The sequence below is a fragment of the Hippoglossus hippoglossus genome, chromosome 2 (assembly GCF_009819705.1).
Source record: "Hippoglossus hippoglossus isolate fHipHip1 chromosome 2, fHipHip1.pri, whole genome shotgun sequence".
In the NCBI taxonomy this organism is placed as follows: Eukaryota; Metazoa; Chordata; class Actinopteri; order Pleuronectiformes; family Pleuronectidae; genus Hippoglossus; species Hippoglossus hippoglossus.
In genome coordinates this window covers 10,149,837-10,169,102 of record NC_047152.1, presented here as the reverse complement: position 1 = coordinate 10,169,102, position 19,266 = coordinate 10,149,837, and the positions used below count along the sequence as shown (strand labels likewise).

The window sequence follows — 19,266 nt, the reverse complement described above, 5'->3', positions numbered from 1 at the left end:
CCGGTGTGCTTCCAGAGCAATTTCGTTTTTCCGGCGTGCAGCTACGCCCCAGCAATTCCACGAGGCGGATTTCAGACGAGAGGCTTCGATTCGTCTAATTTAACTATCGTTTTACAGCACATGTTTTGCTTGCTGCATTTCTCTCCCCGTCCTCCTCCCCTCCGCAGCGTTTCAACACATCCATCTGCGGGCTCTCTAGTTATTCATGGCGCAGCTGAAGTCATTAGGAGTGCTGCTGAAAATGCTGATTATGAATTAGTTACACATATACTAATTGCGTGTGCATTAGTGGCTCAGCACTCACTAGCTAACAGCAACATTTAGCTCAATCAACAAAACAAACTCTTCGCCCCGGCGCTGGTAACACGCTAACAAGCTGTTCTCTGTTCCTCTCTCTTTGGTTGCAGGTGTTTCTCGCGGTCGGATCACTTGGCGCTGCACATGAAGAGGCACATCTGAGGAGTCGGAGAGAGGTCAGCGGGAGTGGAAGAGAGGGGAAGAGGATAGAGGCGGAGTGGAGGATAGAAAATACAGAAAAATAACACGATGGACGTGAAGGAGAAAGATAGAGATGGACTCTAAAGACGGATTTGGCCGTTCTGGACTGCGGGGGGAGAGGGGCACCACACAGAGCGGCTGACTACAGACAGATCCCGAGTGGGTCTGTGCTCAACCAGCTGGTCCACGATTCCACTACGAAACATCACCACCTCACAACCGTCTCGTCGGCGGAGTCGCTCGGACAGTCGCTTCACGTGGTGAATGGTGGACCACGCCCCTGTGGTTGGCAGCTCTCTGTTTTCGTTGCTTCCAAAATGTCCGCCCTCGTCACGCAGCAGTCGCTCCACATGTCAGCGAACACGCCAACGCCAAGCTGCACCGTTGTACAGTAAACTTTAGCGTGCCGACTGCACAGCGGCTGTTTGTATATTCACGATTTTTCTCGTCTTGGAAACTTCCCGAGGCCGAGGAGAACAGTTTCCCTTGTTCAGAGTTGCCATGGCCTTTACAATTCGCCAAAGGGGTTTATCATTATCATTATAGGACAGATAATAATTTGACAGTTTTTCATCTGACCTCTGTAACGTCGAGTGAATCCATTTATGCTTCGATGGCATCGGAGCAAATGTTTGAACGCAGACTTCCCGCAGACTGGAGGATGTGCGCTCTGCACTGATGTGCTGTGGAGACTGATGGAGGTCACGCCGGGGCCTGGCTCGCTTTACGAGCGTCATCCATTGAGGGCTACCGCGGGATGAGGCTAACTCATCTTCTCTGGGAAAAGACCGTTCCTCTCCGAGAATGTCAGCTGAACCTGAGAGCGTTTTTTTTTTTCTCTTGTCAGAAACTGTTGCACAATTGACTGTTTGCAAACTTTTTGTAAAAAATGCCCCGACCGTCTCGGACCATTTGGGCCTCATGAAGCGCTGGCTGAGCGTGGACAGCCACAATGCACAAAGTCGAAGCAGCTCGCTGACTGCGATAGCACACGAACAAGATCACCATGTATGTAAAGGCCCTATTGTTTCTAAGAAGATATTTGTTCAACAAAAACAATTTGAAAAGACAGTTTTGAAGAACACATTGGAAATGGATGCAGCCAAAAAAGAAAAAGAGGTTAAAAGTGTCGACTGTAGATGCCTGACATGATCTCTTTGGCCTTTGAGAGTGATTGGCACCGAACTAACCACTGGGTAGAGGAAGGTTTTATTTCCTGTTTGCACCACCCATGCAGAACTCTTCCAATTTCGCAGCTCATATCAGAGAAAAAGCAGAATCTAATCTGGCCCCTATGCATATCTAAAAACATTCCTGCTGACTTCCTGATCACACGCGTTTGTCTGAACGCAGATTTCTACGCTGCCGGACACGGAAAGGACTTGTAGGAAGACTCGAATTCAATCAATTGGGTGGCTCTTCTCCGAGCGAATCAATGTGAATGTATCTGTTGTAAGTCTGCACATGTTGCGGGGCCCATGGGACGAACATACACGACACCAGTCATGTTCATAGCTTCTCTTTTTCACATTGCAAACTAGAATGACACCCAGTAGAGCTCATATCTCCACCGAGGCCCAACACACCGCAATCTGCAAGATCAGGATTCATATCTGGATTTATATCTGGATCTGCACCACATTACACTCATAGATATCAGTCCTCAAAATATGTTTTCATCAGGATCCATGAATTATCTCTTGGGAAACATCCTAATCTTGCAATGTTGAAGGTGAAAGTGATTAAAAAAAACCTGCATCCGCATCGTGGAAATCTGCTCAGTAGTTTTTTTATGTACTGCTGCTGATAAACAAAACGGACAGAGGTGAAAACATGACCTTGTGGGCGGAGATAACAAATAGAAGGACTTAGAATAACTTGCTAGCCACAGGTGGGAGCTGTAGACATGTTACTGGTTGTACTGGACCAGCTGGAGGCGATGAGTCCAGTAGGGGGCAGGAAACTGGAGGAGACACACGTAGGCCCTCCCAGGAAACTGGAATCCACCTCGGCGTCCTGACTCTTCTCCGGGAGAACAAAGCTTTCTGCCACATTACGCTTTAAAGTGTCATGTTTTTAATCCACATATGAATTCTGGGTGAAAATCCGCTCAGATCAAAACGCACACAAATCAAAATGGCAGCTTGGGCGACAGCAGATGATCAAGATACTGATGCACCTGGTTGGGAACAGCTTCATTGATGTGTTTATTCTTTTTATTTATTTTTTTTACCGGCCTTTTAATACTTCGAGGCAAAGTGGAGCACACAGCAATCTGCTTCTCGGCCAGGGACACACAAAATTGATTTTACTCCGTGTACCACAGGCGCTTTTCAATTTCGGGTATGAATGCAGACCAGCTCAATCATATCTCGTCATGATCTGTCTGCAGCTCTGGAGGAGGATACTGAATCAACTCCGGCCTCGAGTAAACACCCAACACTTTCTTTTCCTCACATACAAACAAGCCAGGATCCCTTTTTCATTAAACATCTACGGCTGGAGATGTTCTCTCTTTTAGCAGCGCGTCTTTACCACAGAGACAAACATCGTCAAAACCAGACGGGCGAGAGATCAGCGCTGTTTGAGAAGTCGTCCAGTGTCGCCATGTTTCTTATTTTACGGATTGCAAATGAAAGTTGGGGCAGATTCAATCGTTAGAGTTAGTCCTTCGTTTTGCCGGCTGCGTCCGATTTGAAGCCAAAATAATCCCACGTAGGTTCGTATTCTTCTTTGCAGCGAGCTCTTCCATAATTCACTCGCTGATCGCTGATACTATCTGTAGGTGACGGGCCTCGATGTGCAAATAGCGGAGGAGGCAGTGACTGCAACAGACAAAAAACTGATACAGGCTTTAACCGATTGTTTCCTTTCCTCCCTCCACACCATCAATGCTACCAGTCGTTAAAAACAGAATCAAGACACGAGAGAAAGTTTTGGTTGAATGATCCTGGAAGATTAAAAAGCGAGGACTAGCAGTTCAAGCCATGGTTTTAAAAAACGGTATCATCAACGGCAGCTCTACTTGTGTGTTTCAGTATTTCAGCGGGGGGGAAACCGAACTGTTGCGTATGTGCGGGAATGTGCAGCTCTGGAGTTCGTATTTTCGTTTCTGTTCCGATTGTAAAAATTTGGTCGGACTCTTCTTACAAAATTGTGTGAGCTCAAAAAAAAAAAAAACGGCAAAAAAAAAAGAAAAAACAACAACGTGGATTTCAAATGTGAATGTGTTTCCCGGGAGAAGGTTTGTTTTTCATGTCGTGTCCGAGGACGCGGTTCGGTTTTGTGTCATCTTTAATGAACGATTGTCAATTCTGCTGTGCCTGTGTGTTCTTCGTCTGTTTGTATTTGCACTCTGCATATCTGTCCGTTTTCTGTCCGCTCGTACATCTCACACACGACGACCCCCCCGGGGAAGACGAGACACGGATCACAAAGTCTGTATAGTAGCTGTTTTTTAGCACAAATGTACATCCATGCAAACGACACACGCCAACATTACACACACACACACACACACACACACACAACTACACGCCTGGACATGCTCACAGACACACACTTATTTTCCTGTTCTCCTTGTGTTGTTCACCGTTTTCCATGCCACCTTGTGAGAGTCGGAGATCCAGACTGCAGCTCTCGTAGGCAGAGGAGTGTGTGTTTGTGTGCGTTTGGGGGCGGGGGGGTGGGGTGGGGGGGGGGGGGGGGGGGGGTGGGGGGTGGGGGGGTGGGGGGGGCATTACTATGTGTGACACCACCTCTGTTTCCACCAGGTCTGAATTTCAAATCAAACACACCCCGTATTTCTACCAGCATTCCCTCATCGCTTTCCTCTCTTCCCCTCTTCCATTTTCTCACACATGATCCCTCTGTCCACCTCCTCCTCCTCCTCCTCCACCTCCTCCACCTCCTCCTCCCTCCTCCTCCTCTTTCCTCCATCGTCTTTCTCCTTTCCTTTCGCTGTACAAAGTGTTTCAAATTTATCATTTGTATATTATGATGTATGGGTACGATAATGTTCTTTATTATGGAAAAATGAGAAAGATTTATTTTTGTTACTGGTTTGTTTCATAATTCTTTTTTAAATTGGTATTGTAATATCTCTATGCAAGGAACTGTTCGGTGAATCGTTTTTATTTAAGAATGTAATTACGTGTAATAAATGGTAGAAGCAGTTTGGCGTGGAGTATTCATGGTTCTTGGCTCGTCTGTTAATGCCGCTCGCGTCCGGCAACAATACGCACCTAATCATCCATCTCCTCACAGAATGTTTTCTGATTTCTTATCAACCCTCAATCACGGAGCCATTCAGTTTGTGGACAATGAGCACTCGGCGCACATTCACGCAGCCTTTTGCTTTTACTCCCACTGACCAGTGCACTCTGCACTCCGCTGGTGAGTTGAATCCTCAAAACCAGCTGGGTAAGTGGGCAGGAAAATTAATTTAGACCCTCCTTTTGGTGCCGTTTGCACCAAACGCCTCTGATTTATGGTTCCGTTCGATCAAACGCGGGAAATGTGCCAGAAATACCTTCACTTTGCCTGAATGCGTTCCCTCGCCGTCTCCCTCAGAGGCAGCCACGGCACGTTAATTACATCTGTTACCAACCAAGGTGATGACTTATCCTCTATTCCTGCCTTCTGACCATGACTAGCTGATAAAAGGGTAATCGAATAACTAATGGATAATTAGGGAGTAATTACTCTCTGGTAAATGGCCCTATGCAGTGGATTAATTCTCCTCGGGTCTGGCAGTGAGAAACTCCCATAAGGTTTTTTGTTTCATTTAATGCTCCCTAATTGAAATGGGCACCCTCATCAAGAAGCTTACATGTATCTGTCGAACTTAATGTTCTTTTATCTGTAATTACAGACAGCCGCATATTATCTACCTAACTACACCTACTGCGTCAATCCCAGGGACACGTTATAAAATTAGAAACGATGGAGTCATTTTTCAATAAAGGTCGCACGTCCCAGGAGCGCTCCTCCGCCGTCGTTTCCACTCCATCTGATGGATATGAGGTTGCGTGTGAGTTCACAGCAAAAGAGCTAAACGCTCTTAATGTGTTTCAGTGGGGAAAGTGCCGCGTTCGCTGTACATCCACAAAAGGTTAACGCACACATTCACAAACGCTGCAGGATGCAGTTTCAAGCCGGAAGGACAAATAAGATTTTGACCCGATGAACGCGGTGGATGAAAAAGCTGAGGGATCATGAAATGTTATGATGATTCATCCCGACGACGACGTGTGATCGTTGGTGTTTCATCTCACTCGAGAAACCCAAATGTCAACCTCACGGCGCCGGAGGAAAATGATAATCCATCCATCCAACTTGACTGACGTCTCAGATCGAACATAATCTCACGAACAAGCAGAATCACACTCAGTCGAGCTCACATCTCCACCGAGGCCCAACAGGCTCCTGATAAAAACACATTTCTGAACCAGGCTTCGTGTGTTTGTTCCATTTGATCTCACTGCAAACGCATCGAACCGGATCATTTGTATTAAACTGCAAAATATCAAACCTCAATTACATTTTGATAACGGCACCCTAAGAATTTTATAAACGGAAAAGGAGGACAGTAGCAAAGTAACGAACAAAGATGAGGCTGTTTGTCTTACGACATCAAATCTCCGTGCTCACCTGTGAACCTTCCACCAGGTGAGGCCGCGGAGGAGGAGGAGCCACAGACGAGCGGAGCAACGTGGAGTCATCGTCAACCTCGTCTGACGTCGAGCATGGAAATCCAGTCAGGCCTTTTTTTTTTGCGGAACCCTGATGACAAACAAGCGGAGAGGAGAGAGAACCTTGGCTGAGGCGATTAAACTCAAAACCTGTGAAAGCTCCTCACATGTTCTTCACAGAGACAATGACAGTCGGTGGAAAGAGGTGGAGTTGTTAATTACACCGGGGGATCCCGAGCAGAAGGATCTGAATCACAGGAGCGCTGCGTTGATAGACACGGCTGCCGGCGCTTGATTTCATGTTCTCAGTAACCACGACTGCCTCTGTTGTTCCCGCTTATCTGCATCAGGCGATAACATCGACGTAAATCCTGTCGGACAATGGGATTACAACATCCCAGGATATTATCTTGTCATGATAATTCCAATGTGTCTGGATTTGATCTTTTATTCAAAGTAAATGACCTGAGTAAATGTACGTACTGTTTATTCTATGCAGGAGAGAATAAGCTCCTAGAAGCTGATTATTTCTAACAAATAAACTTTAAAAACCACACCACAGTTTTCTTCCACGCTTTTAGAATAAACTGTCTCATCGATCGTCGGCTTGTCGGCTTGTCCTTGAGTCGTCTGCGGCCTCTGGTCCGCGATTCACCGCCCGAACACCTGAGCCCTGTTCACAAACGCTCTCTTTGTTTTACATACAATGATTTAGCCATAGCTCCGGTATTGAAGGAGGATATAAATGGTGTGACTGCGCTGATTTGAAGAAAGAAAAGGCTGATTCTTCAGGCGAAGCAGTGATTCACTTAACCAGCAGAAAATAAAGCCTCTCTCTTCCCCTCATGTGGTTGTGCAACAGAAGATTTCGCCAAGGAGGCTGCCAACGCCTGTGGGTGTCTTGTAGGCGTTTGGCAGCCGTGTCGGGATGTTATTGTCACATCTGGCAACGTGGAGACGCCGACATACTGGGAAGCAGCTCCGAGTTTAAAGCCTCCCTCACAACATCTCATTCAGCGCTCAGACCGTCAGTGCACTCTGACACTAACAACACGTCCTGGCGAGGATTGCATCGAACATACTGGCTTCAATCTGAAATCTCCTCTCGCAGAAGCAACGCAGCGTCCCACAATCGGTCGGGAGACATGGATTCTTTGGTTTCGTGCCACGAGCAGCCGAGTGCTTAGGTATTTCCAATTATAGGGAATATGTCGAGGTGGCCCTTGGTAATTAAAACCTAATCATGCCGGTGGATTCAGAGAAGCATCCTCATCAAGCTTTCATTAGTCTCCCTCCTTGTGGCGCCCGGCAGCAGCCCAACCCCCTTTATGGATGCTCACGCGGCCTGTCGCCAAACCCAACCTTTGTATTTAGCAGTCCAAGAGTGCAGGATTTCAAATTATACATTAAAGACTCAATAAAACATTTTCTTTTTGTAAACGATCTACAAAATAAGACTAAATAATTAAGTGTTAAACTGTTATTTTGAGGGAGGAGAGTTGAGAAGCACATTGTGGCTTTTACAACGTGTTTATATCCCTGAAGAAACAGGTCCTCGGCTAAATCTGGATCCAAACTGTAGCAGCATTGTTTCTGAGACAGGGAGTTCACTTAAAGAGCTGCCACGGCACAGATCCTCTACAAAAACAGCCGTGAAACAATAGTGTGCGTTTGCTTTAGATGCACAAGAGCTCTGTTTTCAAAGAGCTGTCTCCCTCCAGATCCAGATCTGAACGGGGCCGCGGGTCCGACGCTGCATCCGGAGAAGGGACGAGCTGCCGCACGTGGGCCCGGTGGTCGGAGGCAGATCGAGCAGGGCAGCAGGGTGAGAGCACCTGGCTCTCCGGGTTGACAGGACACCTGGAAGCCCGGTGAGAGAGCGGCAGTGTTGAAGCCACCGCTGCTCTACAGGGCCATGCATTATGCAGGAAGCTCCCTCTCTCCCTCCCTCTCTCCCTCCCTCTCTCCCTCCCTCCCTCTGCCCCCTGCTCTGCAGTAAAAATAGATCAACAGACCCGAACATTCAGCTCTTTTTTTATGCTTCTCACTTTCACATACATCTCACCGGGTGCAGGTGCGTCGCTTGCTGCTGCCTCGCATCTCTCACTCTCCTGAGCGAGTGTTAGTGCACGGCTGTGTGCGAGTTTAAACATGCACATGTTTGCACACACGTTTCAGACTGTGTGTGTGTGTGTGTGTAAGGTTGTGTGTGTATGCTGAGGTGTGTGAGCGTGTCAGCCAGGGTTTGTCTGTTTTTATCAGTTTTCCGCTGCACTCGGCTTTTAATAAAAGTGGGATATTAGTCTGGCGGTGGTGTTTCCCGCTTTATGAGGGAAGGAGGATGTGATTTGATCCCACAGGGTCAACGGTGGCTCGTACAACGTGCAATTAAACCTGCACTTAGAGGCCAAGAGTATAGGGACGGCTCACACTCTTATGGGCTTCTGATACCAGCACCAGAAAGGCTTCCAATACTCCCAGTACAGAAATGTAGGTAAATATCCCACATCAGATCACTGCGAAGCTACAAACCAGCAGCTGATCTGCCACTGGCGAGCACGAAATTGGCTGAAGTGCAAAGTCTAGGTATCGTATCGGGGAAAGAAGATTCGTCCGTTTCAAACGACGTAACCATCACTGGCCACATACCCCCCCTGTGTCACACACATCCACTAGAGGGCAGCACCGAGACTCAAGTTTCTGATACCAACAAACATGGTGATTTCAGACAAAATGAACGCAGTACAGACAGAAGGCTCCGTCCTTACCACTGAGAATAAATGAGCCTTTAGGGTTCATGTGCACAAAGCCAGAAAGGAAGCAGTTCTCCCAGTCAGGAGGTGAACTGGTTTGCTCCGAGCCCTGAACTCAACCCCATCCAACACATTTGGCATGAACTGTGACACGGACTCCGAGCCAGACCTTATCATCCCACAAGCCCCCCGACGCTCCGGAGGCTGAACGCAGTCCCTCATCCCAGTAAAACCCTGCAGAAGAAGGAGCTAATTAATTCCCATGGTTTTGAAATTAGTGCATGAACCATATGTCAGGGTGAAGGGTGTAGACACACTTCTGGCCACACTGCACAGGCGCCAGTGGAACCTTAAGCTAAAAGCTGAAAACGTCTCGGATAAGTCTGTGTATCTCCATCAATGTAGCACACGATCATGAAAATCAGCCAAGTAGAGACAATTTTTCCCAAGAGTATAATTGCTTGCATGTGTAATTACACATCACATGCACATGCTGTGTGTGTTGCTGTCCCCTGTTGCCGAGTGCAAAGTCTCCCTGAAGACCATTGATCCGTGTCTATGACTACAGAGGTCCCTGACTCCGCCCTGATTGCCATCCCGCCGCTAATTAAACAGTCCTGCTTAACGAGTTCGCTCTGATAACAAGGGGTGGAGGGAAAGGTCACCCTGTCACGCTCGCTTCAACTGGACACCGTCAATAACGAGGCTGCCTGGGAGGACAGGTACACACACACACACACACACACAGTGTTAATCAGTCAAACGCTGTGATGTGCTAACCACTCTTAGATTCGCTTTCACATCCTGATTTGTTTCAACTCTCAGGAGTTATGGGCGTTTTATTTAGAGACGGGATATTTTATGGTTTTCGCCATAAATTTACATGTTTTCAGTTTCTCCTTGAATTATATTTTTATGTGATTAGAAAAAGACTCTGGAACGTCATTAAAAATCTCCACTGAAATACTAATTGCAGCATTAGCGGCTCGTTGAGGGTTAGGCTGGCGTGTTCATGTTTCACCTATAAACCTCTTCGGCTTATCGAAGATCTTTAAAAACCACTTGAAGAACGAAAAACAACTTGTAAAAACATGTGGATATTTATTCCCTTTTCATATTTTTAAGGGGTTTTCAAGCACGAGTGGTTTATTGCACTGAAGTCCAGAAGTACAGAGGTTTTCCAGAGGGGCTGGATGAGAGAATGCAAATGTCCGAGTCAGTAGCAGGAAGATTCACAGCGAGTGAACGAGTCTGACCCGGACCATCTCCTGCTGCTGCTTTACATGAGAAACACAAAACTACACAAAATGTCCCGGCACTATTTTTTGGAAGGGGTGAGCTGCTGAAATGTGTTGACAAGTTATATTGCGAGGGAAAAACATAAATGCTGCCGTCAAACTGACTTACAGGCGGCACAAGTTATTCAACAAATGGCTAAATGTGTTGGAAAATATTCCTACGTGTATCATAAATTGGTAGTAGTTTATTTTCTCTTGGCAGAAATGAATTTGCACAGTCCATAAATAAAAAGCAGAAGTACGGACATGCAGTGATATTTTTTGTTGGAATATTTCCTTTACTTCAACGGAGCCTTTTTCCACATGAATAAAGCGAGTGTGTAAATGAGAAACCCCCAACATGACCTATACAGTGTATTCTATCAGGCCTCCTCATCATTTATCTCGCAGCCGCAGAATCAGGATAGATTGGTTCAATTAAACTGGCCTTTAATGTAATCTGCTTAATCCATTTCTATCATCAAAGCCAATACCCACCTCTCCTCCTCGGAGAGCGGGATTAGGCCTCTCGAGTGCGAGGAGAGCGCCGCCTCGGCGTCACCGGCGCCGCCTCCGTATTTCGTCCTTTTACAACTGGCTGAGGAGAAAAACACAGCATCTCAAGTGAAGTTTTAATGGGGGGAGATTTAAGATCTTCATATCCTGCCGGAGATTGCGAGCACTGCTGGGCCCAAAGCACGACTCCACAATAAAACGACACAAGGAAGGACTCGACTAATGCCTCTTTCTTTTAAGGGATCTTCAGCCTGTGGCCTCGGGACTGGGTCGCAGGTGCTACTTGTAATCGCGCTGCTGAATTTGTGCGGTTGTTGCCGACGAGCTCGGCTGCTGCACCTCTCGTTTCAGAGGCCGATCCCTTTTTTTCCATGCTACCTTATGCAAAGAGTGTGTTAAAGCACCCGGGGGCCCGTGAAACCTCCTCAAGAGCCATCACAAAATCCCCCCCCCCCCCCCCAGAAAATTGCATGGCAACAAGACGGTTTTCTAAATTCATGGATTTCACCCAGCAGCTGCAATCTGCTTTTACCTGCTGATATTTCCACAGGGAAGTGGGATTTTACACTCAACGCCCATATTTATCCTCCTACCCTGCAAGTCTCGGGTATTTACCACGGCACGCACACACCTATTTTGGGCTTATATCGCATATTCTTCACACCCAGTGCATAAAATTGCATCTTCTTATATTCAGTTTCTTCCCCTTTTCCTCTATTCCTGATTCACACGTATAAATTCTGCCTCAAACACTTTTTCAAACTGGTTTACTGCAGAGAGAAAAAACCACTTTAAACTCAACATTTCAGATATTTTCCTGTAGATTACCTGTGTGATGACTGTTCAGGAGAATTCCCAGCGCGGCATCAGCAGCTCTGCTCGTCACAGTCAATGGAACAGCTCCCAAGACAGTGGGGCTGGTTTTTTTTATTATTTCACCATGACTGTGTTTCACAGGTAAGACAGAGAAGTTCACTCTGGTGCAACACGTTTCATTTCTGCAGAGAAGACTGAAAACACAGAAGCATCAGTGTCAGCGAGACGTCCTCCACTGGTTTGAGAGCTGCTGGTTTGAAGCCCTGACGTCCTCTGATCCTCTGCTGGAACTGGGAATATCATCTGATCATTTTGATATGCTGATCCTTTTCATGTGAACATATATCAGACTGACAGAGACACGTTTTATAGAATCACTTCCTCGTTAGCTCGTCAGAACTAAACTAATTTACTTGTTTCTTTAATTTCATTCATCTGAACTGACTCTACTTGTACGTTCTTCATGTTCTTGTATCATTTCAATGTTTTTATTTTGTTGATACTTGGTTAAAAGAAGTGAAATCCTCTGTTCTCAGGTCAGATTTAAACTTTCATTGACCTGTAGATGTACAGAACAGAGATCATCTCTGTATTTAGCTTCTGTTATAAAACCAAGACTTGTATAAATCTTTATTTCCATCAGAGTTAATGAACTGAGATTATTATTAAATTATTGTATTTTAAACTCAGCCCACGTGACGAGAAACACTCGCTCAGCTTCACTTCCGTAAACAGAAGAACCGGGAACGTCCGCCATCTTTGCTAAGCGGCTAGCTAGCTTAGCCTGATTGGAGCTAACAGCGTCCACACGCGTCTCGGACACATTTGGACTCGTGTGTGTGATTGTGTGTTTGTTGTGTTGTTGTTATTGTTCACTCACCTGCACAGACACACGACTTTAACACAACTGTTGTGTTGTGTTTGTGTTTCTCAGCATCTTCTTCTGTCAGGTGCCACAGCTTCTTCTTCGCACCTGCGTCAACTCACCTGGACGACAGCGCCCCCTGCGGACGAGTCTGTTTTACATTTCAACATGTTTATGGACTGATATTTTACATTTAATCATATTTCTAGACTCATATTTTACACATTATCATACTTATAGACTCATATTTGACCTTTTACCATGTTTTTAGTCTCATATTTTACAATTTCTTGATATATATAGATTAATTACACATTAAACCATATTAAAGACTCATATTTTACATGTGCCTGTATTTGTAGACTCATATTTGACCTTTTATCATATTTGTAAACTCACATTTTACGCATCTGCAGAAATGAGAGCAATAGGCCGACATGAGGCTGCTTGTCTGAGTCCATTGACTTTGTGTTTTTAATAGCTTGTTGATGGTGAAGTGTGTGTGTCTGTGTGTGTGTCTGTGTGTGTGAGGACACTGTAATAAGACCTGGAGATGAATTGGCTATGTGTGAGCGAGCACGTGTATGACAACATGGTCCTCCACGGCGTGTTCAGCCCCACGCTCCAGCAGCCGGACACTTGTGTGTGACTGGAGAGCAGCTGACAGGTTTGATCAGAGCTGATTGATTGGAGCACACGAGGCAGGGCCGCACATAGCAACACGGAGAGGTGAGGGGTTCGGGGTTCCTGCAGTGTCTCAGCACACACACACACACAAACACACACCACCCCCACTGTTTGTTAACACAGCCCTATTGCAAACCATATCTGACAATGGGTATTGATCAGCTGAGCGGGAAAGATCAATGCTTGTTGATTGAGCAGAAAATACGGAGCTCAGGCTGCTCGCCAAGGTTCAGGATTGTTTTTACGGGAACTTAAATCATGTCGGAATAAACTGAGGAAACAGATTTTATAGTTTAATACATAACCAACTGGGTGGATTTTGCTTTAGAAGAATCAACAACATATTTCTGTGTCAAATAGAACTGATGAGACTTAAAATCTTTGGCAACACATTTATATTCTCTTGATACAGATATGAACAATTTCACAATTCCAGAAAATCACTATTAGAGATTAAATAAGGTGATTAATTGATGATCTCATCAAATATCTATTCATAATTAATCATAATTAAATGAGAAATCAGCAGCTTCTTCCTTTTCAGCAACTGTAATGTACTTTATGTGCACTTACTGCCACCTGCTGGTAGTTTTAAGCAAGTGCAGCTGAAAAATCTTGTGGAATTCTTTTTTGTTTAAACTGGGACTAAACCTGCAAGTTACACGTGTGTATGTGTTCAGACAGATGGTGAGTGAAGCTTTTATATCTTTATTAAATATGTCAGGTTTTTATATTCATTGTCAAAGTGTTGTTACATGAGGCTGACACGTGAGTTCCATGTAGAAAAGGTACATACATGTTCCATCAGGCTGCTCCTCTACATGAGCTCTTCAACTTCTTTATATACAGTCTATGGCTCCAACGCTCTGAAGGGAACAATGATGCATTCTGGGAAATGTAGGATTGTGTCCATGAGCTTTAAAAGTGGACGTGTTGGCCTGATGGAGACGTTTCTCTGGAGGAGCCTCCACGGTGTGAACGACGTGACCTCCAGCTCCTCCTCAGCTCTAATCTCCATCCTCCGGCCCTGAGCTCCCACCTGCTCCCACCTGCCGCTGATCTCACATCTGCTAATCTCCCCCACAAATTCATTTATCACCATCAGAAACTGCTGAAAGTCGTCTTTGAATGCTGCCACAGTCTCGGACATTAATCAGAAAAGCCAAACATTGCTTGACTAAGCTTAACTGGCGAAGGTTTTTACAGCTTTGATAATATAGACGCCATTAATTCCCCCGGCCTGTGACGGGACAGAAGAGCCCCGCAAGCAGAATATATGAGGGAAGTGCTGAGCCATAACTTTTACATGGATAGAAAAAAAGTATGACATTGTATTTAATTACCATCAGTTTGGGAAGATTTACACACACCACTGCTCTGTGTGTGTGTGTGTGTGTGTGTGTGTGTGTGTGTGTGTGTGACAGAGAGAGAGAGAGTGTGTGTGTAGGTAGAGTTTGACCTGTGTCCCCACAACTATTTAAAAATATTTCAGTTCATTTAAATTGTAATTTAGCCATTAGTCCAATTAATTAATAGAAGAGGATGATGATGAAGAAGACAAAGAACAGGAGGAGGAGGAGGAAGAGGAAGAAGAGGAGGGAAAAGAAGAAGAGGAAGAAAAGGACGAAGAAGAGGGGGAGTAGGAGGATGGGGAGGAAGACGAAGAAGAAGAGGACAAGGACGACGATGAAGAAGAAGCAGCAGAAGAAAAGAGGGAGGAGGAGGACGAGGAGAAAGAAGGAGAAGAGAAGGACAACCATTTGTAAAAGCTTTAATAAAAAGAAAAGTGCGATGTCGGGGCTCCATTCATAAATCCACAAAGACTTTTTGATGCAACGTGATTCAAGAACTAAAAACTAAATACTAACATTTAAAAATCAATATGAACTGTAACAGGGAGTGAACACTAGAGGGAGCTCTGTCATACAGTCTTTAAAACTTATACTTCTTTAAATCATCTCATGAGCAGAACAGAAATCCACATTTTAAACACTGCCCCCCCCCCCATATGGTTGATTTCTGCAGATGAACGTGACACAATTCACCCGTCAGAAATCCTCAGTGATACAGATGTGATCCAGGGAACATCTGGTTGATTATATCTGTTTTAGAGGCGGCGGATGAGACGAGAATAAAACCAGGATCGTGTTTGTTTTTCTTCTCGGTGATAAACGACCCCGAGCTCCTTCTCCTCTCTGTTTCTCCTGTTTCCTCCTCATTCATCTGCGTCACTGCTGTCGCCTCCGGGCCTCCTCCTCTCCCCACCTCCTTATTTATGTGCTCACAGATTGTTTCGGGCCTCGGGAGCAGGTGGTGATTAACACGCACCTCCTCCGAAGCCTCGGAATCTCAAACAGCTTCTTCACTTACAAGTATTCACAATAACACAAGAACAACACAACCTCACACGTGAGTGCAGAGTCCAGTGGAGCCTCAGGGCCTCATAGCACCCCCTCGGTGCGTTTACTCCTCCACACCACCAGGGCGGTCATGAGCAGCGTGACCAGGACGGGCACGGCGATGAAGGGCCCGAGGATGCCGACGGGGGGGTCGTGCAGGAGGCGACCGGTGAGGGCGCAGTCCTGGAAGTAGATCTGATGGATGTGCACGAAGAAGCGGTCGACCACCTGATTGGGCCAATAGCAGTCCATCCTCAGCGCCACCTGGTAGCTGCAGTTCGTCAGCGCCTCGTACGTCCTGCAGGGGGCGACAAAGCAAAGTGGGTTCACATTAAAGAGAATTCAAATGGAGTCAAGAAGCGTCGCAGGACGAAATGTACGGTCCTGATTTCCTCTGTGGTCCCAGGCTGAAGAGGACGTCCCCTCGGTGCGGTGACGTCCTCTCACCGAGGCCCGGTGTAGAGTTACCGGAGCTTAACGCGGCTAAATATAACGGCTCTGTGGCGGCGGGCCGGAGAAACGGAGACGCATTCCAACATGGCAGCGCCTCGCTGCTTCGCTCTGCACCACAGTGGGAGGGGTTGTGTTTCCACATGGCCGCTGCATGTGTTTGTGTGCGTAGCCGGGGGCCGAGCGGGCGAGTGGTCCGGAGGCTCACAGTGTTTAAGCCCCTTCATGAAAGGTGCATTCTGACGGTTTATTGTGTGAAGGTATTTTTAATAATGGATCAAAACAACACCCAGAATGCATTGCTGCGACTTGAAGTATCCCTGCTTATATATATGAAGTATTTTCATATTTTACATATTTTCAAACATCTGTCTTTTTAAGTTAAGATGTTTTTTCTGCACCAAAGTTAATTCCTCATATGTTGAAAAGCTGATTTGCGATAACGACCAGATTCAGATTATTGTGTTTGGTTTTAGTTTTTGATTGTTTCTGATGATTTAGTCTTTTATTTTGTGTGTTTAATAAACCGTTGTGACTCACTCCATGGTGTCGGGCCAGCTGCACCACAGGCCGCGCTCCACTCCTCCCATGTCCAACTCGAACTTGGTGAAACAGAAATCATTGATCATCCGCTCGTAGAAACCTCGGTTACAGCCGGACGCCGACGGAACGACGAGAACTGGAGAGGAGACGAGAGAAAGGAAGAAAAAACACGTTAACGTTAATAAATGTGACGATGGAAGAAGGGGTTTTACTACCTCCTGGTGGCACAACGCTGCTACTGCAAGGCAACACAAGTTAGAACAAATCAGTTTAATAAAATCTTTAATTTCATTTTCTACAGGAACATTTTGAGATGAGCACAGTAGAAAGTATACAGCTTTAGAATTAAGCCTCTGACTGTGTGTGTCAGTGATGAAGGAAACTCTGCATCCTTGTGCAGATCCCAGAGATCTAACAAAGCAGTGCAGAGGTTATTTATCTGCTCAGTTTATTTCTACATAATCAGAATTATTGTGTGAGTGCAACAAGCGAGGTCGTGTGCCGGCGGCGGTTCATCCCTTCAGGAGCGATTCCTCCTCATTACGCACGAACTTTCCCTGAGAAAAGATTTGAGTCCGAGTCCCTGATCCCGTTTGTTTACTTCAGACGTGCAATCAGCCTGTGAACATGGGGGCAGGCGGTCGTCCCACAGGGTGAAACACCACGGGCTGCAGAGACACAGCAGCTTCAGCTGGCGGGACAAGACGCAGGTCGTGGGGAAGCCCGGGCTGCGGCGGCCTGACAAGGGCCGACTCTGGGCCTGTTGTGTTCACTGGGCTCAAACCCACGGAGTGTGCTGACATGAGGGGGTTTTAACTTCCACCGAACAGGAGACGTTAATTCTCTCTGGTGATATTTATGGATTTTAAACTCTGATGATGTTTTCACAGTATCTCACGTGTCCGTCATGTTTAGCCAGCTGCTGCTGCTCAGAGAACCAAGTTCTCACCTTCTCCTCTTCTCCTCTTCTCCTCGGAGCCAAAGTAAAGCTCATCAAAAAGAAACAAGAGATTCTCCCAATGTAAGATTTCCTCTTTTAAAACCGACGTGTCCTTGTGTCGTCCTCTGATTACACCGAGTCCAGGGAATCATAAATATGTTTCTGTGCAGGTTACAAGCTCGTTTCAGAACCTGCTGAACATCCACTCTGTGAGTACTTTTACTCAAACACTGCAGTAGAGTACAGCTTTACACTTCTTGTACTATCTCTTTTAAGTTGAAATCACACAAAATTACTGAATTAACATTTAATAACATTTTATAAAATAACACGAGTTTCCTTAGAGTGAACATTTTAATTGTAAAAGAATATGTTTACACATATGTGTGTGTAAAGGTGCAGTGTGTACTCAACATAGTGTTTGTGCATTTAACAGTTTAAAGAGGGGAGTGAATAAAACAAGAGGACGGAACAATACAAAAACAACACAAACAATATTAGAAATGATACAAACACAGACACTTCTTCATAAAACATCATATTTCTCATATACATACAAGATGTAAAGTTAAGTGTGAACCCAAGGGCCACTCACCAGCCAGCAGCAGCAGCAGCAGCCCCCCCGCTGTGAGGAGGGTCCCGCGCTCCGGAGCCATGCTGCGCACAAACACCAGCTCCACCACGTCCACCGCGTCCTGCTCACTCCCCGTGGATCCACCGCTCCATTCTCCCTCCAGTGTTCCAGCCCGAGCCGCACATTCTGGGAAAACTGTTTCCACCACCACCACTGCTGAAGTGTTCGGTTGGTAACCCCCCCCCCCCCCCCGCCCTGACCTTCCCCCTGTGTCCGCCCTGCGTCCTCTGCTCCCCGGCAGCTCTGCAGCCTGACACCCGATCCTGTCGTCCTGCTGCTGCTGCTGCTCACAGGGACACAACAAAGTCACACACCAAAATAGAGCAGTTAGAATGAAGCTTGTGGATCATAGACACACACGTTATATAAATATCAACATGTATGAGGAGGAAAAAGTCACAAGTTTCCACCTTGTGTCCAGAGTGGAACTATTAAAAGTCTCCAGGAAACTTTATTCTCAAAGCTCCAGGCTCGAGAACAGGTTCCAGATCCAGTTCAGGACTGGAACCTTCAGGAGCTCCAGTCCCTCAGAGGCCGGAGACAGAACCACACGACTCATCACCAGGTTCTAATGAAACACTTCTACGAGCCTCGACTCCCACATCACTCATTTAGTATCTGTTGTTTGCAATGGATTGTTTTGAACACACACACACACACACACAGAGACACACACACACACAGAAAAGGTGGTGAACACGCAGTTCCCTCCCACAGCCACTAGGTGGCGTCCTTGTACCAAGCTGCTGGACACAGTTCCTGTCACACGCCTGCTTGATGCTGTGCACGTGATTCTCTTCTTCTTCTTCTTCTTTTCTTCCACTGTGAAAATTTCTCTTTCTGAAAATTCAAACTAATTATTTACCCAAACTGCCCCCCCTTCCCCCCCCCCCCAGAACAATCTCCCTGCCTGCACAGCGATGCCGAGCCCCCCCGCCCCCTGGCCCTCAGCAATAGGGACTGTTTAGCTTCCTAATTAGTGAGCAAATGCTAAGCACTTGCTCAGCCTCCCTGAGTGGACTTAATAAACAGGCTCCTCATTAAAACCAGGCTCCGCTCTGATTGTGTGGAGCCACGAGACCCCCCCCCCACCCCCCCCACCTCTCCTCACCCCTCCTCACCCATTCTTCCTCGCTCACTCAGCACCCCCCAGGAAGCTCTCTCTCTCTCTCCCTCTCTCCCTTTAAAAACAGGG

At 46.3% G+C, this 19,266-nt stretch overlaps 2 protein-coding genes and 1 long non-coding RNA gene across 3 annotated transcripts in view; 1 reads left to right on the top strand and 2 right to left on the bottom strand.

Moving 5' to 3' along the window:
• The window catches only part of klf7a (Kruppel-like factor 7a), a 29,980-nt gene extending 29,451 nt beyond the window's left edge, over positions 1–529 (top strand). The window contains exon 4 of the mRNA XM_034609482.1: positions 408–529. Within this exon, the coding sequence (XP_034465373.1) occupies positions 408–459 (52 nt within the window). The 3' untranslated portion in view covers positions 460–529. The remainder of the gene's footprint in view (positions 1–407) is intronic.
• A 3,224-nt stretch (positions 530–3,753) lies between these two features.
• LOC117775923 lies at positions 3,754–13,211 on the bottom strand. Its single transcript, XR_004616353.1, has 3 exons — positions 13,191–13,211; positions 7,241–7,248; positions 3,754–3,888 (listed from the first exon to the last, which is right to left on the bottom strand). It is a non-coding gene; the product is annotated as an uncharacterized LOC117775923 (long non-coding RNA).
• Positions 13,212–14,862: 1,651 nt separating this feature from the next.
• LOC117777873 (receptor activity-modifying protein 1-like) lies at positions 14,863–18,269 on the bottom strand. The gene is made up of 3 exons (XM_034612923.1): positions 18,033–18,269; positions 16,495–16,633; positions 14,863–15,802 (listed from the first exon to the last, which is right to left on the bottom strand). Exons 1-3 carry the CDS (start codon positions 18,091–18,093, stop codon positions 15,547–15,549), a joined length of 456 nt encoding a protein of 151 aa, XP_034468814.1. The 5' UTR covers positions 18,094–18,269; the 3' UTR covers positions 14,863–15,546.
• Between the last annotated feature and the right edge of the window lie 997 nt (positions 18,270–19,266).

What these genes read in the sequence shown, in the direction of transcription:
- LOC117777873 (XM_034612923.1), bottom strand. Translation starts at nt 18,093, where the DNA reads ATGGCTCCGGAGCGCGGGACCCTCCTCACAGCGGGGGGGCTGCTGCTG. An exon ending in GCTGCTGCTGCTGCTGGCTG is followed by an intron (nt 16,634 to 18,032) that starts GTGAGTGGCCCT and finishes TCTCCTCTCCAG; the next exon opens with TTCTCGTCGTTCCGTCGGCG. An exon ending in AGCTGGCCCGACACCATGGA is followed by an intron (nt 15,803 to 16,494) that starts GTGAGTCACAAC and finishes CGCCCCCTGCAG; the next exon opens with GACGTACGAGGCGCTGACGA.